General features: G+C 38.5%; 7 protein-coding genes across 7 annotated transcripts; 4 read left to right on the top strand and 3 right to left on the bottom strand.

The window, feature by feature from the left end:
- Positions 1-28: 28 nt before the first annotated feature.
- On the bottom strand, positions 29-1,651 carry C5L36_0A00900 (uncharacterized protein; the record flags this gene model as incomplete). Its single annotated transcript, XM_029463099.1, has 1 exon — positions 29-1,651. The coding sequence occupies one exon, from the start codon at positions 1,649-1,651 to the stop codon at positions 29-31; it is 1,623 nt and encodes a 540-aa protein (XP_029318959.1).
- Positions 1,652-1,891: 240 nt separating this feature from the next.
- Positions 1,892-4,807, bottom strand: C5L36_0A00890 (uncharacterized protein; the record flags this gene model as incomplete). The annotated part of the gene is made up of 1 exon (XM_029463098.1): positions 1,892-4,807. One exon carries the CDS (start codon positions 4,805-4,807, stop codon positions 1,892-1,894), a length of 2,916 nt encoding a protein of 971 aa, XP_029318958.1.
- Positions 4,808-5,124: 317 nt separating this feature from the next.
- On the top strand, positions 5,125-5,553 carry C5L36_0A00880 (uncharacterized protein; the record flags this gene model as incomplete). The annotated part of the gene is made up of 1 exon (XM_029463097.1): positions 5,125-5,553. The coding sequence occupies one exon, from the start codon at positions 5,125-5,127 to the stop codon at positions 5,551-5,553; it is 429 nt and encodes a 142-aa protein (XP_029318957.1).
- A 144-nt stretch (positions 5,554-5,697) lies between these two features.
- Positions 5,698-6,450, bottom strand: C5L36_0A00870 (uncharacterized protein; the record flags this gene model as incomplete). The annotated part of the gene is made up of 1 exon (XM_029463096.1): positions 5,698-6,450. One exon carries the CDS (start codon positions 6,448-6,450, stop codon positions 5,698-5,700), a length of 753 nt encoding a protein of 250 aa, XP_029318956.1.
- Positions 6,451-6,972: 522 nt separating this feature from the next.
- C5L36_0A00860 (uncharacterized protein) lies at positions 6,973-7,485 on the top strand (the record flags this gene model as incomplete). The annotated part of the gene is made up of 1 exon (XM_029463095.1): positions 6,973-7,485. The coding sequence occupies one exon, from the start codon at positions 6,973-6,975 to the stop codon at positions 7,483-7,485; it is 513 nt and encodes a 170-aa protein (XP_029318955.1).
- A 457-nt stretch (positions 7,486-7,942) lies between these two features.
- Positions 7,943-12,853, top strand: C5L36_0A00850 (uncharacterized protein; the record flags this gene model as incomplete). Its single annotated transcript, XM_029463094.1, has 1 exon — positions 7,943-12,853. One exon carries the CDS (start codon positions 7,943-7,945, stop codon positions 12,851-12,853), a length of 4,911 nt encoding a protein of 1,636 aa, XP_029318954.1.
- A 780-nt stretch (positions 12,854-13,633) lies between these two features.
- Positions 13,634-15,223, top strand: C5L36_0A00840 (uncharacterized protein; the record flags this gene model as incomplete). Its single annotated transcript, XM_029463093.1, has 1 exon — positions 13,634-15,223. One exon carries the CDS (start codon positions 13,634-13,636, stop codon positions 15,221-15,223), a length of 1,590 nt encoding a protein of 529 aa, XP_029318953.1.
- Between the last annotated feature and the right edge of the window lie 166 nt (positions 15,224-15,389).

The raw sequence follows: 15,389 nt of genomic DNA, 5'->3' as shown, positions 1-15,389 counted from the left end.
GCTTGTATATATTTAGAATCCCTGGTCACTAAGTTGATGCCGAAGAGGTTGCCTCTGCAGAGGAAGAAGAAGTATAGATGTTCGAAACGCCTAAGTAGTTACAAAGTCGATAAGTCTGAATACTACCATCGGAAAGTGTTTCTCTGACAAGCTCTGCTATTGCATTACTTTCGTCATCATCAGTATCATCAGCATCTGAATTACCTTTTAATAACTCTTGGTCACCATAGCTCAACTGCACCAGTTCAGGGGTTTTGGGACATCCAAAACCAAAATCCGCAGGGCAATCACGAACAATTGCCTGACAGACGTTCAAACAAGGAAGAATCTCACTATAAGGAAGCGGAGGCTTTATGTGTTCTGCAATATATTCATTTCTTCCTTGTTCAGCTGTGTAATTTAGGTTGAATACTCCCGAATTCAACGAAGAAACACACCTTGGAATGGTGACTGCACATAACCATTGTTTATATGAATATTTGCAATCATTGCATGTTCGAATAGGAGAATATCTTGCATCAAGCTCTGTATCACAGGCCACTTGCTGTAGTGCATATTCAAAGGGCTGATATAAACTTTCGGAATAATTGTCATAACTGGAAACAAATTCTGACCATGATTCCTTACCGTACAAGTAAGACTCCGATATTGGAACAGCATAAGCCACCTCATCACAGAACTCTAGGCCATACGCCAGCTTACAAGATCGTGTTTTGGACATTGTAAAGACAAATGGCTCAAAAATACCTCCTCCATACGGGATGATGTCATTGGTAATAACCAAAACTCCTGTGTAAGTCTTGGCTATATCTAGATCAGAGACAACAAATGCGTTTTTTAAACTAGAAACTAGAGATTCATTGACACTAATTTTTTTATCATATTGTTGGTTTTCACTAATTGCACACCATGACTGATTGAGACCAATAGGTATAGGATATTCATCTTTAAATAAATAGAGACTATATGAACTATTTTGCCCAAAGGGAATGTCGCCTGTCTGAAAAATCGCAGCTTCGTAATCAACATCTAGAACTGAAATCCTGGGTTCTGTATCATAGAGGAACATAACTTTTCTTTGAGATGCAGCAAATTCATATACCCAAATATCCTCAGCTGTACAGTTGTTACATTGTTGGGGCTGAATCATCAAATATAACATGTAATCACTATCAGTGGAGATAATTTCCGTTTCCGCAATTGCACTTGCATAGCCACCTTGAAAATCGACTTTCTCCATATTTTTAAAGTCTGTATTATTTGCTATTGTCTCATTAAACGTATAATACAAAGTCAAACCATTGTTTGAAATAGAGGTGTTCCAATTGACTGGCAACTGGCAAAGTGAAGCTGATAAGTAAATAATAATTTGGTAAGAGTGTGTAAACTCAGCACTCATATTAGGCTTGAATCGATAGCCAAGCATCGATCCATATGGGATATTGTCTTTAACAGGAACAGACTCTGCAAGTATATATGAGTTGACAATATCTGTGGACTTGTACTCATCATCTATATTGTGATCTATTGTCGCACTAAATAATGTATTAAGTGAGCTCCCACTTAAGTTACCCAGCTCCACTGCTAGAGTGAAGAAGCTGTTAAATAAAAGGAATATTAAAGTCCAATGATTTAGCATATGCGCCATCATTAAACCCTAATATCCATTGCATTTACAGCGTATTCTACTTGCTGAAAAGGTTTTTTCGAAGGAGTATTCATAAAAAAGTGGCTTGAAGGAAAACCTAGATCTTCATGAATTCGAGGTTAATTTTTTTGTGCTTTTTTCTACACCTAGTTTCTATTTTACGTGGGAAGATTTATAATAGAATGGCTATAGTTTCAGGCGTACAATACATATTCAAAAAGGGCTAAAAAATCACATAATGTATTACACTGACAGTTTCTCTAGTAATGTCTTGATTTCTTCAACAGCCTTGTCTGCATTCTCTGCTTTATCACCCATACCTTGACAAGAGTTACCTTTACCACCTGCTCTACCACCAATATATTCTGCAGCCTTAGTGGCAACTTCAACTGCTGCAATCTTATCTTGAACAGCTGGTGACAAGTAAACACCTTGCGCAACCTTACCCTGGTCTTCACCAAGAACAAGGTATAAACAAGATTCCTTCTGTTCTTTCTTCATGTAGTTGATTGCCTCGGCAACAATTTTTGCATTTGCACCAGCAGTAACCTTCAATGTACAAACAGCAGAATGTTCGGGAGTTTCAAAATAAGATTTAACAGCGTCCATAACTTTGGCAGTATCCTTCTTGACACGTGATTTAGTTTCGTCTTTGACTGCCTTTTCGATCTTTGAAAATTTGTCTTTTAAAGCAGCCTTCTCAATAACAGAAATGGATAACTTGCCTAACTCAGTACCTAATTCCTTAATTCTACGTTCTTTAACTTCACCATATGGCAATTTCTCAACTTCATTCAATATGCCATTGAATTCAGATGCTTTTCTTTGGACTTCCTTTGCTTCCATACCAGAAACAGCCACAATACGACGAATACCTTTCGCAATACCAGATTCTTCAATAATGACGAATTCTTTAATATCATCAGTCTTTGCAACATGTGTACCACCGCAGAATTCAATCGAGTAATTGTTCCATTTTTCATTGGAGGGATCAGCTAGCAAGTCGTCAACTGGAACACCAACTGAAACAACACGAACTGGATCAGGGTATGTTTCGCCAAAAACAGCACGCAAGCCGTTAATGCCTTTAGCTATTTCCAGTTCAACTGGCTTTGCATAAACCTTGAGGTTATCTTTGATAAGTTTATTCGTGATATTTTCAACTTGTTCTAGTTCCTTCAACTCGACAGCCTTCTTGTGAGAAAAATCGAATCTTAGCTTTTCTGGTGCAACTAAAGAACCCTTTTGATCGACAGAATCACCAAGAACTTTACGTAGGGCAAAATTCAAGATGTGTGTACCTGTGTGATTATTTCTTAAAGGCCATCTCCTTAATTCGTCGTAACCAGCAATAATATCATCGCCAACCTTCAATTCCCCCTCTTGTACAAAACCAGTATGGAATACATAGCCACCGTAAACTTGGACATTTTCAACGCTAAATTCGGACTTACCATCAATGACAATTTTACCAGTATCAAATTCTTGACCACCTTGTTCGGCATAGAACGGAGTCTTATCTAAGACAATACCTACTTGTTGTTCGGATTGTGAAATCGAGTCAACAAATTGACCATTGGAGTAAATCGATAAAACCTTTGCATGGATATCCTTAGTATCATACTTGAAAGAATCATCCGTTTTCGGAACTGATTGGTCATTTAAGGAAGCTAAGGCATGAACGTCAAGCTTTAGTAAAGTCTTTCCTGTTTTAGTACCAGTTCCCTTTGATGCTTCCTTGGATTCAAGTCTTGCCTTTTCAAACCCCTCTTCGTCAATTTTCAACCCTGCTTCTTCCGCCATTAATCTAGTCAAGTCAACAGGGAAACCATAGGTATCGTATAATCTCCACACGTCTTTACCTGATAGTGTTTGTTCTGGGGTTTTAGAAGCAATCAAGGCATATTGCTCGAACAACTTTTCACCTCTATCCAAAGTCCTTGCAAAGGAAGCTTCTTCTTCATCCAAGATTTCAAAGATAGTAGATGGGTCCTTTTCTAATTCCGGAAAGATGTGCTTGACTTGTTCAATTAATGTAGGTGCTAGTTGGGAAAAGAAATTGCCAATTGGATAATTCATATATTTTCTCACATATCTAGCACCTCTTCTCAAAATTCTCCTCAAAACATAACCTCTACCTTCATTGTTTGGTACTCCACCATCAGCCAAAGCAAATGTAAGGGTACGAACGTGATCCGCTAGAACTCTATAAGCCGTATCAATACCGTCGGAATCATCCTTGCCAAACTTACCGGTGTAAGGTCTCACACCTGTAATTTCTTGGATTTTTTGGAAAATAGGGTAAAAGACATCAGTGTCATAATTGGATCTAACATCCTGTAACAAAGAAACCAACCTCTCAAAACCTAAACCGGTATCGATATGTTTTGCTGGTAAAGGAACTAGAGATCCATCTGGTTCCCTATTATATTGCATAAAGACATTGTTCCATATTTCCAAGACATCTGGATCATCTTCATTAACTAAAGAAGCAGCGTTTCTACCACCAATTCTGTCATAGTGGATTTCAGAACATGGTCCACATGGTCCTTGATCACCCATTTCCCAAAAATTATCCTTGACGTTACCTGGTAGAATATGGTCATCAGCAACACCAACCTGTTGCCATAATCCCTTTGCTTCCAAATCAGGTTCAAGGCCTGTTTTCTCATCACCACCGAAATAGGTCACATACAATCTATCCTTTGGAATGCCGTAAACCTCAGTCAATAATTCCCAAGAGTATTTGATTGCGCCCTCCTTGAAATAATCACCGAAAGACCAGTTACCCAACATTTCAAAGAAAGTGTGGTGGTAAGAGTCTCTACCAACATCTTCCAAGTCGTTGTGTTTACCACCAGCTCTGATACATTTTTGAGAATTAACTGCTCTTTTCAAATTCGCAAAAGAACTGGATGGATCAACAGTACCTAGGAAAATCGGCTTGTATTGATTCATACCAGCATTAGCAAACAATAAAGTTGGATCATCGTGTGGGATGACCGAAGAAGATGGTACAAATGTATGACCTTTTGATTTAAAATAGTTCAAGAATGTGTCTCTGACTTTGGCCGCAGGCCATTCTTTAATTTTTGGGTTGGTAGCTGGATTTGTATAAATAGACATGTTTCTTATTGTACGTTTCCAGATACTGCTCATACAAAACCTAGAGGGAAGAATTAACAAGCTCTAAAGTTTTTACAGTCTTGACTGAATTCGATGCATTCTTGAAAAAAATGTTATTGGAACTTTCAAGATTCGACGAAAGAATTTGCGAGAAAGCTTAGAAAAAAGAAAAAAAAGCTTGAGATTTGGCAAGAGAGGTTGATATCCTGAGGTGTTTAATGATTATCATCATATACGACTTATTCCAAGCTAGCCACATATTGTTTTTCTAGGAAATCACACACACACACACACACATATATATATATATATACTTTGCAACAGACAAACAGAATTAAAAAAGAATACTAATGGTTAGATTAAAGACAAGATATATTCTCTTTCAAATACACAGCGAGTCACAGACTGCTCCAACGCCCAAGACGATCATATCCACGCTTCGATTATCACTTTCCAAGAACTACGGTGACAAGGGGCTTGCGGATTCGATCACATCATTTATAATTAAATATTTCTCTCCCAAGACTGGGATGGGGATACTGCGATGTCATTTCGATGCTGTTGAAAATGTGCTTGGTGCAATGTTTTTTGTCCAGACCTTGGACGGGAAAAACGTAGTATTGGAGGCGATTGGTGTTAGTGGTAGCATTTCCAAGGCTGAGCGACGAGCCATAAGGAGGAATAAAGATATGATTAGGCGGCTGAAGAACGAGGGAAGAGAGAATGAAGTTGAGGGACTAATCCTGGATATGAAGGATGAGAATGAGGGGGAGCTATGAATGTTTCTGTGCAGTGTAACATATGGAACTACATATAAAAAAACAGTAAAATATATGGACGAATGGATAATCATTTATTTTTCATTGTACAGTACAAAAGTATAGACGTTAGACATTAAGAAGAATGAGGGACACTTTAAATTATTAAGCTCTGGAGTTAATGATGTCAACAAATTCAGGCTTTAAGGAAGCACCACCAACCAAGAAACCATCGACGTCGGCCTTGTCCTTGAATTCTGGTGCATTCTTACCGTTGGCAGAACCACCGTATAGGATTCTGACAGCTTGGGCAGTGGACTCGCCGAGTTGGGAAGCCAAGTATTTTCTGATTTCTGCATGAATATCTTGAGCGTCTTGGGCGGTTGCAGCCAAACCGGTACCGATAGCCCAGATTGGTTCGTAGGCAATGACAATGGAGGACCAGTCCTCTGGAGCAACGGCCTTGATGACAGCAGACAATTCTCTCTTACAAACGTCGAGAGTCTTACCGGCCTTCTTTTCGTCAATTGACTCACCAATACAGAGAATGACCTTCAACCCTTGGTCAATGGCAAACTTGGTCTTTTCAGCAACAAACTCGTCCGACTCGTTGAAGTATTGTCTTCTCTCGGAGTGACCGGTGATGACCCATTCTGCACCAGAGTCCTTCACTGCAAGTGGAGAAACTTCACCGGTGAAGGCACCAGAAGCCTTTGGGTAACAGTTCTGAGCACCAACTTGAACGTTTGCTTGCTTATTCAAGTCTGCAGTGTACGAGAGGTATGGTGCTGGTGGACAAAGAACAACTTCGACATTGGAAGGAATAGAGGAGTTGTTGATGTTTTCAACAATGGTTTTGATGGAGGCCTTTGAGCCGTTCATCTTGAAGTTACCACCGACAAAGAAAGTTCTAGCCATTGTAAGAGTTATATATATATGAGTAGGTGTGTGTGTGTGTATGTATGCGTGTGTGTGTGTTGGATGTTATACAGCCTGAAGAAAAAAATAAGCCCAAATTGGGGGAAAGTATCTACTGGACTTTCTATACTGCACTAGTAGCAAGGTCCCCCCTATATATAGTTATATCTATATATACCTATTGTACACTTAATGTGCCTCTCACTGTATGGTAAGATACTCCGGGCTCACTCCACTTTGGGCAACAATCCAAATGATGAGGATTCCGGAACACAAAAGACCCGGCGGTCAGCAGACGCGCCCAATTCGGAAAGTCTCCGGTGGGGGGGGGGGGAGAAGGACTAGTGGGGTGTGTGTAAAGAAAGTTCTGGTGTACGGGTGTATGTAGACAGATAGGGAAGAGCAGCACGGTGTTAACGACAACACGGTGTTAAGGGCGACACGGTGTTTGATTTGGTTTCTACTGTGGAGGGAAAGAAGAGAATTTACGGTGTGTGTGGCGCATGTTGAAGGGCGTGGGCAATGCGAGGCGGCGCATGCAGCACTATTCGCTTTAGTAAAATGATTTTTTTCCATTTTCCACTTGTCCACAGACAAGTATACACAGACAAGTACATGCAAAGTGGCCTACAAGGTGAAGAACATCTAATTTATTTGCCATACCTCTCAGTACACCTAACTCTTTACAGAATGTCCACCATCTCATCCTCTGTCGTTGCACGTCTCTCCAAGGTGTTGCCATCTCTCGACTCCATCTCCGTTGCTCAGCTCACAGCAAAGCCACCCCTTGCCTCATACTCTCTTCCTCGCACATCAAAGGGTAACCTCCCTATCTACAGGACAATCCGCTCCCAGGCTGTCTACACCGAAATAAAACGTGTCCAGGGTAACGTGGTCTCCTTCAGAAACGACCTGCAGACACTCTTGCCCCACATTCCAAAGGAAAAGTACTCTTGTCGTACAATAAATGGCTGTCTAAGAATCAAGGGTGATTTTAAGGATGAGATTCTCGAACTACTCCAAAAGAAGTTCTAGTGAGGACCAGTGTCCAGTGTCCAATGTTCAGCGTCGCCACCGCTAATAGCTCGTGTATATACATGTATCGGTATCTCTATAATATTATTGAAATTTTCATTACATGCTCTCAAGCAACTGCTATATATATATATATATATTTTAGCAGCGACAATGGGGGAAAAGTTCTCCCCCCCCCCCCCCCCAAACAAAAATTTTGTTTTTACCTTCCCCTTTTCTTCCTAGGTCACGTGCACACCAGAGGATGGGGGAAGAGAGGCTGTTTTCCCATCTTTCTCTGTCCCTCTACTAGGGGAGTGTCGATGCACGCTTCTCTTTTCGGTTACTTCTACCTCGTTTCGGGAATCTGTTGACATTTCTACATTGTCTCCCTATCTATAGTTGCAGCCATTGCCTTTGCATCTCTCTTACTTGTTGCCATTGCATTGGATACTGGAGTTTCTTGCTTGAAATAAACATGGGTGATTTGCTTGACAACGTGGACACCCAAACCAGGCTTAAGGATTATGCAATTGCCCAAAGAATCAAAGATGCAGAAATTGTTGGGAATAAATCAAATTTGAATCCCCTACAGGCACCATTTGCGTATATCGATGGTACGCTCTCCTCGACGGAAGGGTTAAGGTTATTGACCACAAGTCTGAAGTCTCTTTTCACTAAGGAACACAAAATCATTGAAGATTCCCAGTATGTCGAAACTGTCGATAAAGAACAAATGAAAAACATCTCACAAATAATCAACAACTATAATCATGTGAAAAATGAGAATGATGAATTGCACTCTATATTCAGTCACAGAACTTCTCATGAACAAGAGGTGGATTATTACATTTTCCAAAGGTTATTGAATGATCCCCAACCTATTATTTTACCAAGACGTGATAAAACTTGGAAACATTCGAATTGTGAGAAACTGTTTGAATCTCAGCAAATATTGGATAATAGAGATATCCAGCTAGTCTTGGATGAGAAGTTTCAAAACTCGAAAAAGAATGAGAGTAAGAGGGGAAATAAGGAAAACTTTATGAATGAACTCCTATTCCCGAAAAGTATTGGTGAATTTAAAACCAATAAAATGAGTCCTGAAAACTTATCATCTTCAATAAATGTGTGTCTATCTGATATTACGTATCAGTTTGTTGATGCCCGGGAATCGAAGAAAGCCGATGAAAATAGCATAAATAAGAGCCCCGCAACTAGGGGAATGAACAAAGAATCAATACTGAAAACTTCTGTTATGGCTAGAAATAGACTCTATAGGTTACATTTGGAATTCAACTTGGGCGATTACGTTTTACGTTGGGATATCGATAAGGATGTCAAGAGTTTGAGGTCTTTGCACAGAAGGCTCAATAGGATTTATGAGTTTTCGAATAAATCAGGCAAACCAAACGTTTTGCCTTTCCCCTCCCTACCTAGAAGTGATAGAGTTAACAAAGCCTTAAACTTACTTAAGGTGGACAATTTCAAGAGTCATAAGGACAGAGAGAGAGACAAGGATAAGGATAGAAGTGATGTGCCTCTTTCCTCTCATACATCCATCAGTGATGTGGCCATTTCTGCCTTTCATTCAACTCCAAGGCGGTTTTCTGTAAAGTCGATTCCCTTTATGAAGAAGGATATTGCAGATTCTGAGGATAGCCAGTTGATCAGGAGACAAGAGGCCAATGAAAAATTTTTAAGTGACTTAGAAAAATATTTAGATGCATTATTATCAAACCTTAAAAGTGATGACCTATCTTTAAAAGTTTATCAATTTCTAGAATTGTCCCCTATGAGTTTTTTCTTGGTGAATGAGCTGAGAGAAAAACATAAAGAAGGTTACCTATATATTACCACTTCCTCAGCAAAGCAAGGTTGGAGGGTTTCCCATTTTAGAGTCCAAGATTGGACAAGCACGATCAAACGCCACACTAGTAAGTGGGTAATTTTGGGTGATTCTTACATCATGTACACTAAAAATTTCCATTCAACCATAATCGAGGATGTTTTTTTGGTAGACTCTGCAACTTCTATTGAATACCAAGGCCAAACCACCACAGAATACATAGAGTTGGACGATGACGGTACAGAAAATGAGAATACCAACGACCATCAAGATGAAACCGACTTATTCTTCACTCCTGCTAGAAAGCTACTAAATAAAACAAATAAGTACCCAAAAATCAAAATGAGAAACAGTGAAAGGCAGTTTAAGTTGGTTGCAAAATTACCCAAAATTTCAAACATTTGGGCTCATGAAATTCGGAGAATGGTTTCTGAAACCGAATGGTCACAAAATCAGAGATTTAATTCATTTGCGCCAATTAGAAATGATTGCTTTGCTCAATGGTTTGTGGATGCAAGAAATTATTGGTACGCTGCTTCAACCGCCATCAATATGGCTAAAGATGTTATTTATATTCATGATTGGTGGTTATCTCCAGAATTATACTTAAGGAGACCCGCTAATGGAAATCAAGATTGGAGGATTGATAGGTTACTACAAAAAAAGGCCAACCAAGGTGTTAAAATTTACATTATCATTTATAGGAATGTTGGTACTACTGTTGTAACAGATTCTATGTATACAAAACATTCTTTGCTTGATTTACATGAGAATATCTTTGTTTTAAGATCACCAAATCAAATAATGCAAAATGTTTTCTTTTGGGCCCATCATGAAAAATTGTTAATTATTGATCAGACTGTATGTTTCCTCGGGGGTATTGACCTATGTTATGGTAGATACGATACTCCTGATCATGTTCTAGTAGACGACTCACTTACTAAATTTGGAAATGATGAAGAAAAAGATGACAATACAGCTGTTAGTGAAGATAGTATAGGTCCTCCTAATGTTGATGAAAATGAAGACATGGAGAAGCTGCGGTATGATTTCCAGAGAGAATTCCAAATTTTTCCAGGTAAAGACTATTCAAACCCACGTAAGAAAGATTTCTTCGATTTACCTGATCCTCATAAAGACATGTACAATAGGCAATTTATTCCTAGGATGCCTTGGCACGACGTTCATATGGTATCAAGTGGGCAAATTGCCCGTGATTTATCCAGACACTTTATTCAAAGGTGGAATTACCTAATTAGACAAAAAAGACCATCGAGGCCTACTCCTTTGATGGTACCGCCACGTTCTTTCACAAACGATGAATTAGAAGAATTAGGATTGAAGGGAACCTGTGAAATCCAGCTTTTAAGATCGAGCTGTGAATGGTCGTTAGGTATTAAAGATCATGAGCAAAGTATACAAAATGCATATGTCAAATGTATTGAAGAGAGTGAGCATTTCATTTACATCGAAAACCAATTTTTTGTAACATCTACGACTATTGACAACACCCTAGTTAAAAATGAAATTGGTAGTGCATTGGTTGATAGGATTATCTGTGCGCACACCAGGGGCGAAGCTTGGAAGGCTGTCATTGTAATTCCACTGATGCCAGGGTTTGAAGCAGATGTTGATACAAAGGAAGGTGGATCTGTTAGGTTGATCATGCAATGTCAATATATGTCAATTTCTATGGGCGAAAATTCCATTTTTGCTAGATTGAGAAGGCTTGGTATAAAACCAGAAGATTACATCAACTTTTATTCTTTAAGGAAATGGGGATTAATTAGTGACTATAAGCTATTAACTACGGAGCAGTTGTATATCCATGCAAAAACTATGATAGTGGATGATAGAATTGCAATAATAGGATCAGCCAACATTAACGAAAGGTCAATGAGAGGTACAAGAGATTCCGAAGTTTGTGCAATTGTTAGAGACAAAGATTTAATCGAGTCCAAAATGGACGGTAAAAAGTATTATGTGGGTAAATTTGCTCATAGCTTAAGAGTTAGATTGATGAGAGAACATCTGGGAGTAGATGTTGATTTGATTGATCTAGTTGAACGTAGGTTTGCAGAAATTGAGAAATTCTGTAAGTCAGGAAATGGAATCAAAGCCTCGATTTTAAGTAAGAAGGATGGTAATATGCAATTAAGTGCAATGGTGGAATTGGGCACTAGATATTTGCTAGGTTTGGATCAAGGAACCCCATATTTCAATGAAATTAAAGAAGACGAAAGTTTGAAGGACCAGCTGACGAAGGAAATGAAAAGCAACTTTACCAAGATTGAAGTTAATGCAGAGAGATCTCAGAACCTGGACGATCTTGTATATCCAGTTTCATTCAACCATAGAGTGGGTAATGTTAATCCTGGATTAAGAAGTGACAAAAATTTATCTAACGATGTTAGGGTTGCAAACGAAAACCATCGAAAAGAAGTTGAAGGTGAAATTGATGGGTTTAGATCATCCAATTTTATAGTCGCAAAAAGGAAACTCAAAGAGTTCCTAAAACTGAGGGTGCAACGAACTTCATCCGAATCCAGTGACCCAGAATCGCTACCATATTTTGAAGACATTGTCGAAGTCTTGTCACAAAAAAAATCCGAAATCCTAAGTAAGAAGGAAAACAACTCAATGAATATAGATAGATGGACTATGATCAAGAGGTTGTTTTATATGAGAAGGTTGTACTGTAAAATAAAACTACAAAATGAGAAGGAAGAGGTGTTTTTGGGAAATAATTCGGAATCTTATAATGCTTTAAAAAATAGGAAAACTTTCAACAACTTCAATTCGGTAGAAGATAATAATAGCTCGAATTCACCACCCCCAGTTGAACATTTATTGAATGGTGGAATTAATAGTAATTTTGGCAATAATAATAATGTTGTGATACCGGACAATCCATTAGTTAGTCTGACTGATGAAGAATTGCGAGAGATTGATAAAATTCTGTTGCCACAAGTTGATTACGACTTTATTGATCCATATAATTTTGAAGACCCCTTAGATATATCTTTTTTTGAGGGGACCTGGATGGCGCAGGCAGTTAGGAATACCATGTTATTCAGGATGGTTTTCCATGTCCAACCTGACGATTTTGTTCAAACTTGGAAGGATTACAAAGATTACGAAGAAATGAGGAATGCATTTGACATATATCAACATATTTTGAAGGGGCATCTTCAGATAAATGAAAGTGCCGAATCACCCCCAAAAGAAGGAAATAACTTACAAGACGAAACGGAGTATGAAAATGAAGATGTTGAGGAACATCATCGTCGGCTACAGCGGAACGCCAAACTGATAGAGCTCGAAAGATTTCAAATGTCTGTCACAAATGAAAATGCAGGAACCAGCATCACTCCTTACGGGAAAGGAACAGTGTATGACCACGAAACTGGATTGAAATTGATGAAAATGGTTAGAGGACATGTTGTTTGCTTTCCTACCAGATGGCTAAAGAAGGAGGTTGAAAGCTCTAATTGGTTCTACAAGGCAGATAAGCTACCTCCAATCCAAATCTACGATTAGGAGATAAGCATATGATAGATAACAAAAAATGTATAGATGCATACATGCGTGTGCGGCTTTTTCATTAGTTTACCCTCTCCCTATTTTCCGGAAAGGGCTCTTTGATCCGAGAACCCTGAATATTTACCCAGATGTTCTTAGGTTAAAATTTGCGCCAAATTTTGGTCGAATTAGTGTTTCTTATCTAAAACCCGCATTATATGTATCGCAACACAAGCATATGACGGAAAAATAAGGATTCAGTAAATACAAGCCTAACCGAAACAGAATACCATTATAGTAAAGTAGCGCTTCTGATTCTGTTTCAAGGATGTGTCAACAAATGAAACCAACAACAAGCAAAACTTGCCCTTGCACGGGTTTGGTTTTGTGATCTTTTATATTTCTCTATTTCTTGTGACATGATGGCATACCTATGAACATCGAGTACATAGTATGAAACGCGTTATAGTTTAAAACTCGAATTATTTTCATGTATGGCGGAACATACAATAAGAGAAAAAAATCAGGGTCGGCTAGTACTGCAATAGGAATTGTGATTACAGCCGCATGTGTCGTTCTCGATAAGGACCTGCTGGTTTCCTTTTTCTGAAGGTGGATTCGGTTAGAATATGTAGCGACCAGAAGGGTTTAGTAACACCTATCAGATATTGCTCTATCAATAAGAGAAGCTTTGGTGTTTCTATTGTTACCAAACCAGTATTTAAATCATCTAGTCCCTGAACTGGTTGATATGTCTTTACTTTATGTTTTACTTTGTTTGCCGAACAATAACCAAAAATGAGTGAAGTGAAAGAAATTGATTCAACTGTGGACTCAGAACAAGGAATAATCCATTCCAAAGATGACAAAGATATTGTCCACGTTGTCTCATATATATCTGAAAGATTTGAAGAATTAGATGAAGATGAGAAAGAAGGGATTGCTGGGTTAGACCACTTGATCAAAGCAAATCACTTATCCGCTGAAGAGGTGGAAGCTTTGGATAAAAAAGTTAGATGGAAAATTGATTGTTATATTATGCCAATTATCTGTATCACCTACACGTTGCAATTCTTGGATAAGTTGTCCCTCAACTATGCTTCTGCTTATGAGCTTATTCCGGATTTAGGCTTGGAAGGCCAGCGGTATTCGTGGGTTGCAGCCATTTTCAATTTTGGCTACCTAGCTGGTTCCATTCCTGCGAATTATTTGATCCAAAAATTTCCAGTTGCCAAATTCACTGCTATTATGATATTCATATGGGCGATTATATTGCTTGGTCATATAGGGGCTAAAAATTATGGCGGTATTTTGGTTCTAAGATTTTTATTGGGAGTTTTGGAAAGTTGTATCTCGCCATCATGTATGGCACTTTCATCTGCATTTTATAAGAAGTCTGAACAACCCCTAAGAATGTGTTGCTTTTTGTCATTCAATGGTATTGCAACTATGCTTGGTGCTTTATTATCCTGGGCTTTGGGACATGCTCATGATAAGCACCTGAAAATATGGCAGTTAATCTTTCTATTAATCGGTTTACTCAACTTGGTTTGGTCAGCAGTTTTCTTATTGCTATGTCCGAGTTCCCCTGTCGATGCATGGTTTTTAGATGAAAAAGAAAAATTGGTGGGTGTGGAAAGAGTTGCCAATAACATGATGGGTATCAAAAATGCGAAATATAAAAAGCACCAAGTTATCGAAGCATTGACAGACTATAAAACTCTCATTTATACCTTGATCGGATTGGCTTGTGGAGTTATTAATGGTGGTGCAAGTAACTTCCAGTCGGCCTTGATTAAAAACTTCGGTTTTTCATCTAATATGTCAACTATTCTACAGATGCCAACAGGTGCAATCGAATTTGCTGTTATCTTTACCGCCGGTGTTATTGCCGTGTTGATAAAAAATACACGTTGTTACATTTTTATTTTGCTCTGTATTCCAAGTTTATGTGGATTGATTGGAATCGCTACAATTCCATTAGACAAAAAATGGTCTTTAGTCGGTTGTACCTGGTTACAATATTTAATTGGTGGGCCTGTTATTTTATCCTGGATTTTTTTGACTGCAAATGTTGCTGGATCTTCAAAGAAAACCATTTCTAATGGCTTTTGGTTCACCTTCTACGCGGCAGGTAATATCATTGGTGCAAATATCTTTTATGCAAGACAAAAACCAAGATATATTAGTGGTATTATTGGTCTTGCATGTTGTTATGGTGGTATGATTGTGCTTGGTGCAGTTTATAGGCTTGGTCTTATGTGGGAAAACCGTAAAAGGGATATATTGTATGGCGTCCCTACAGAAGAAGTTAAAGCCGAAGCCATCATTAAGGGTTTCCAAGATTATACCGACAAAGAAAATACTGGTTTCAGATATGAGCTTTAATGTAGGAAGGATGGCGCTGGTAGTCAGTTGTGATATGATTTTATATTTATTTTTTTCTTCTTCCTCCTTGATCTATAGTCTCGTATAGAATAGTGAAACAACTTAATCTTTTGGTTACATTTCATCTTGTTTCGAGGTACTCTACTTTGGCTTTATCTTAATTTTG

Source organism: Pichia kudriavzevii, chromosome 1, assembly GCF_003054445.1.
Source record: "Pichia kudriavzevii chromosome 1, complete sequence".
Taxonomy (NCBI): Eukaryota; Fungi; Ascomycota; class Pichiomycetes; order Pichiales; family Pichiaceae; genus Pichia; species Pichia kudriavzevii.
The sequence above is the reverse complement of the archived record's forward strand: the minus strand, read 5'-3'. Positions and strand labels throughout refer to the sequence as shown.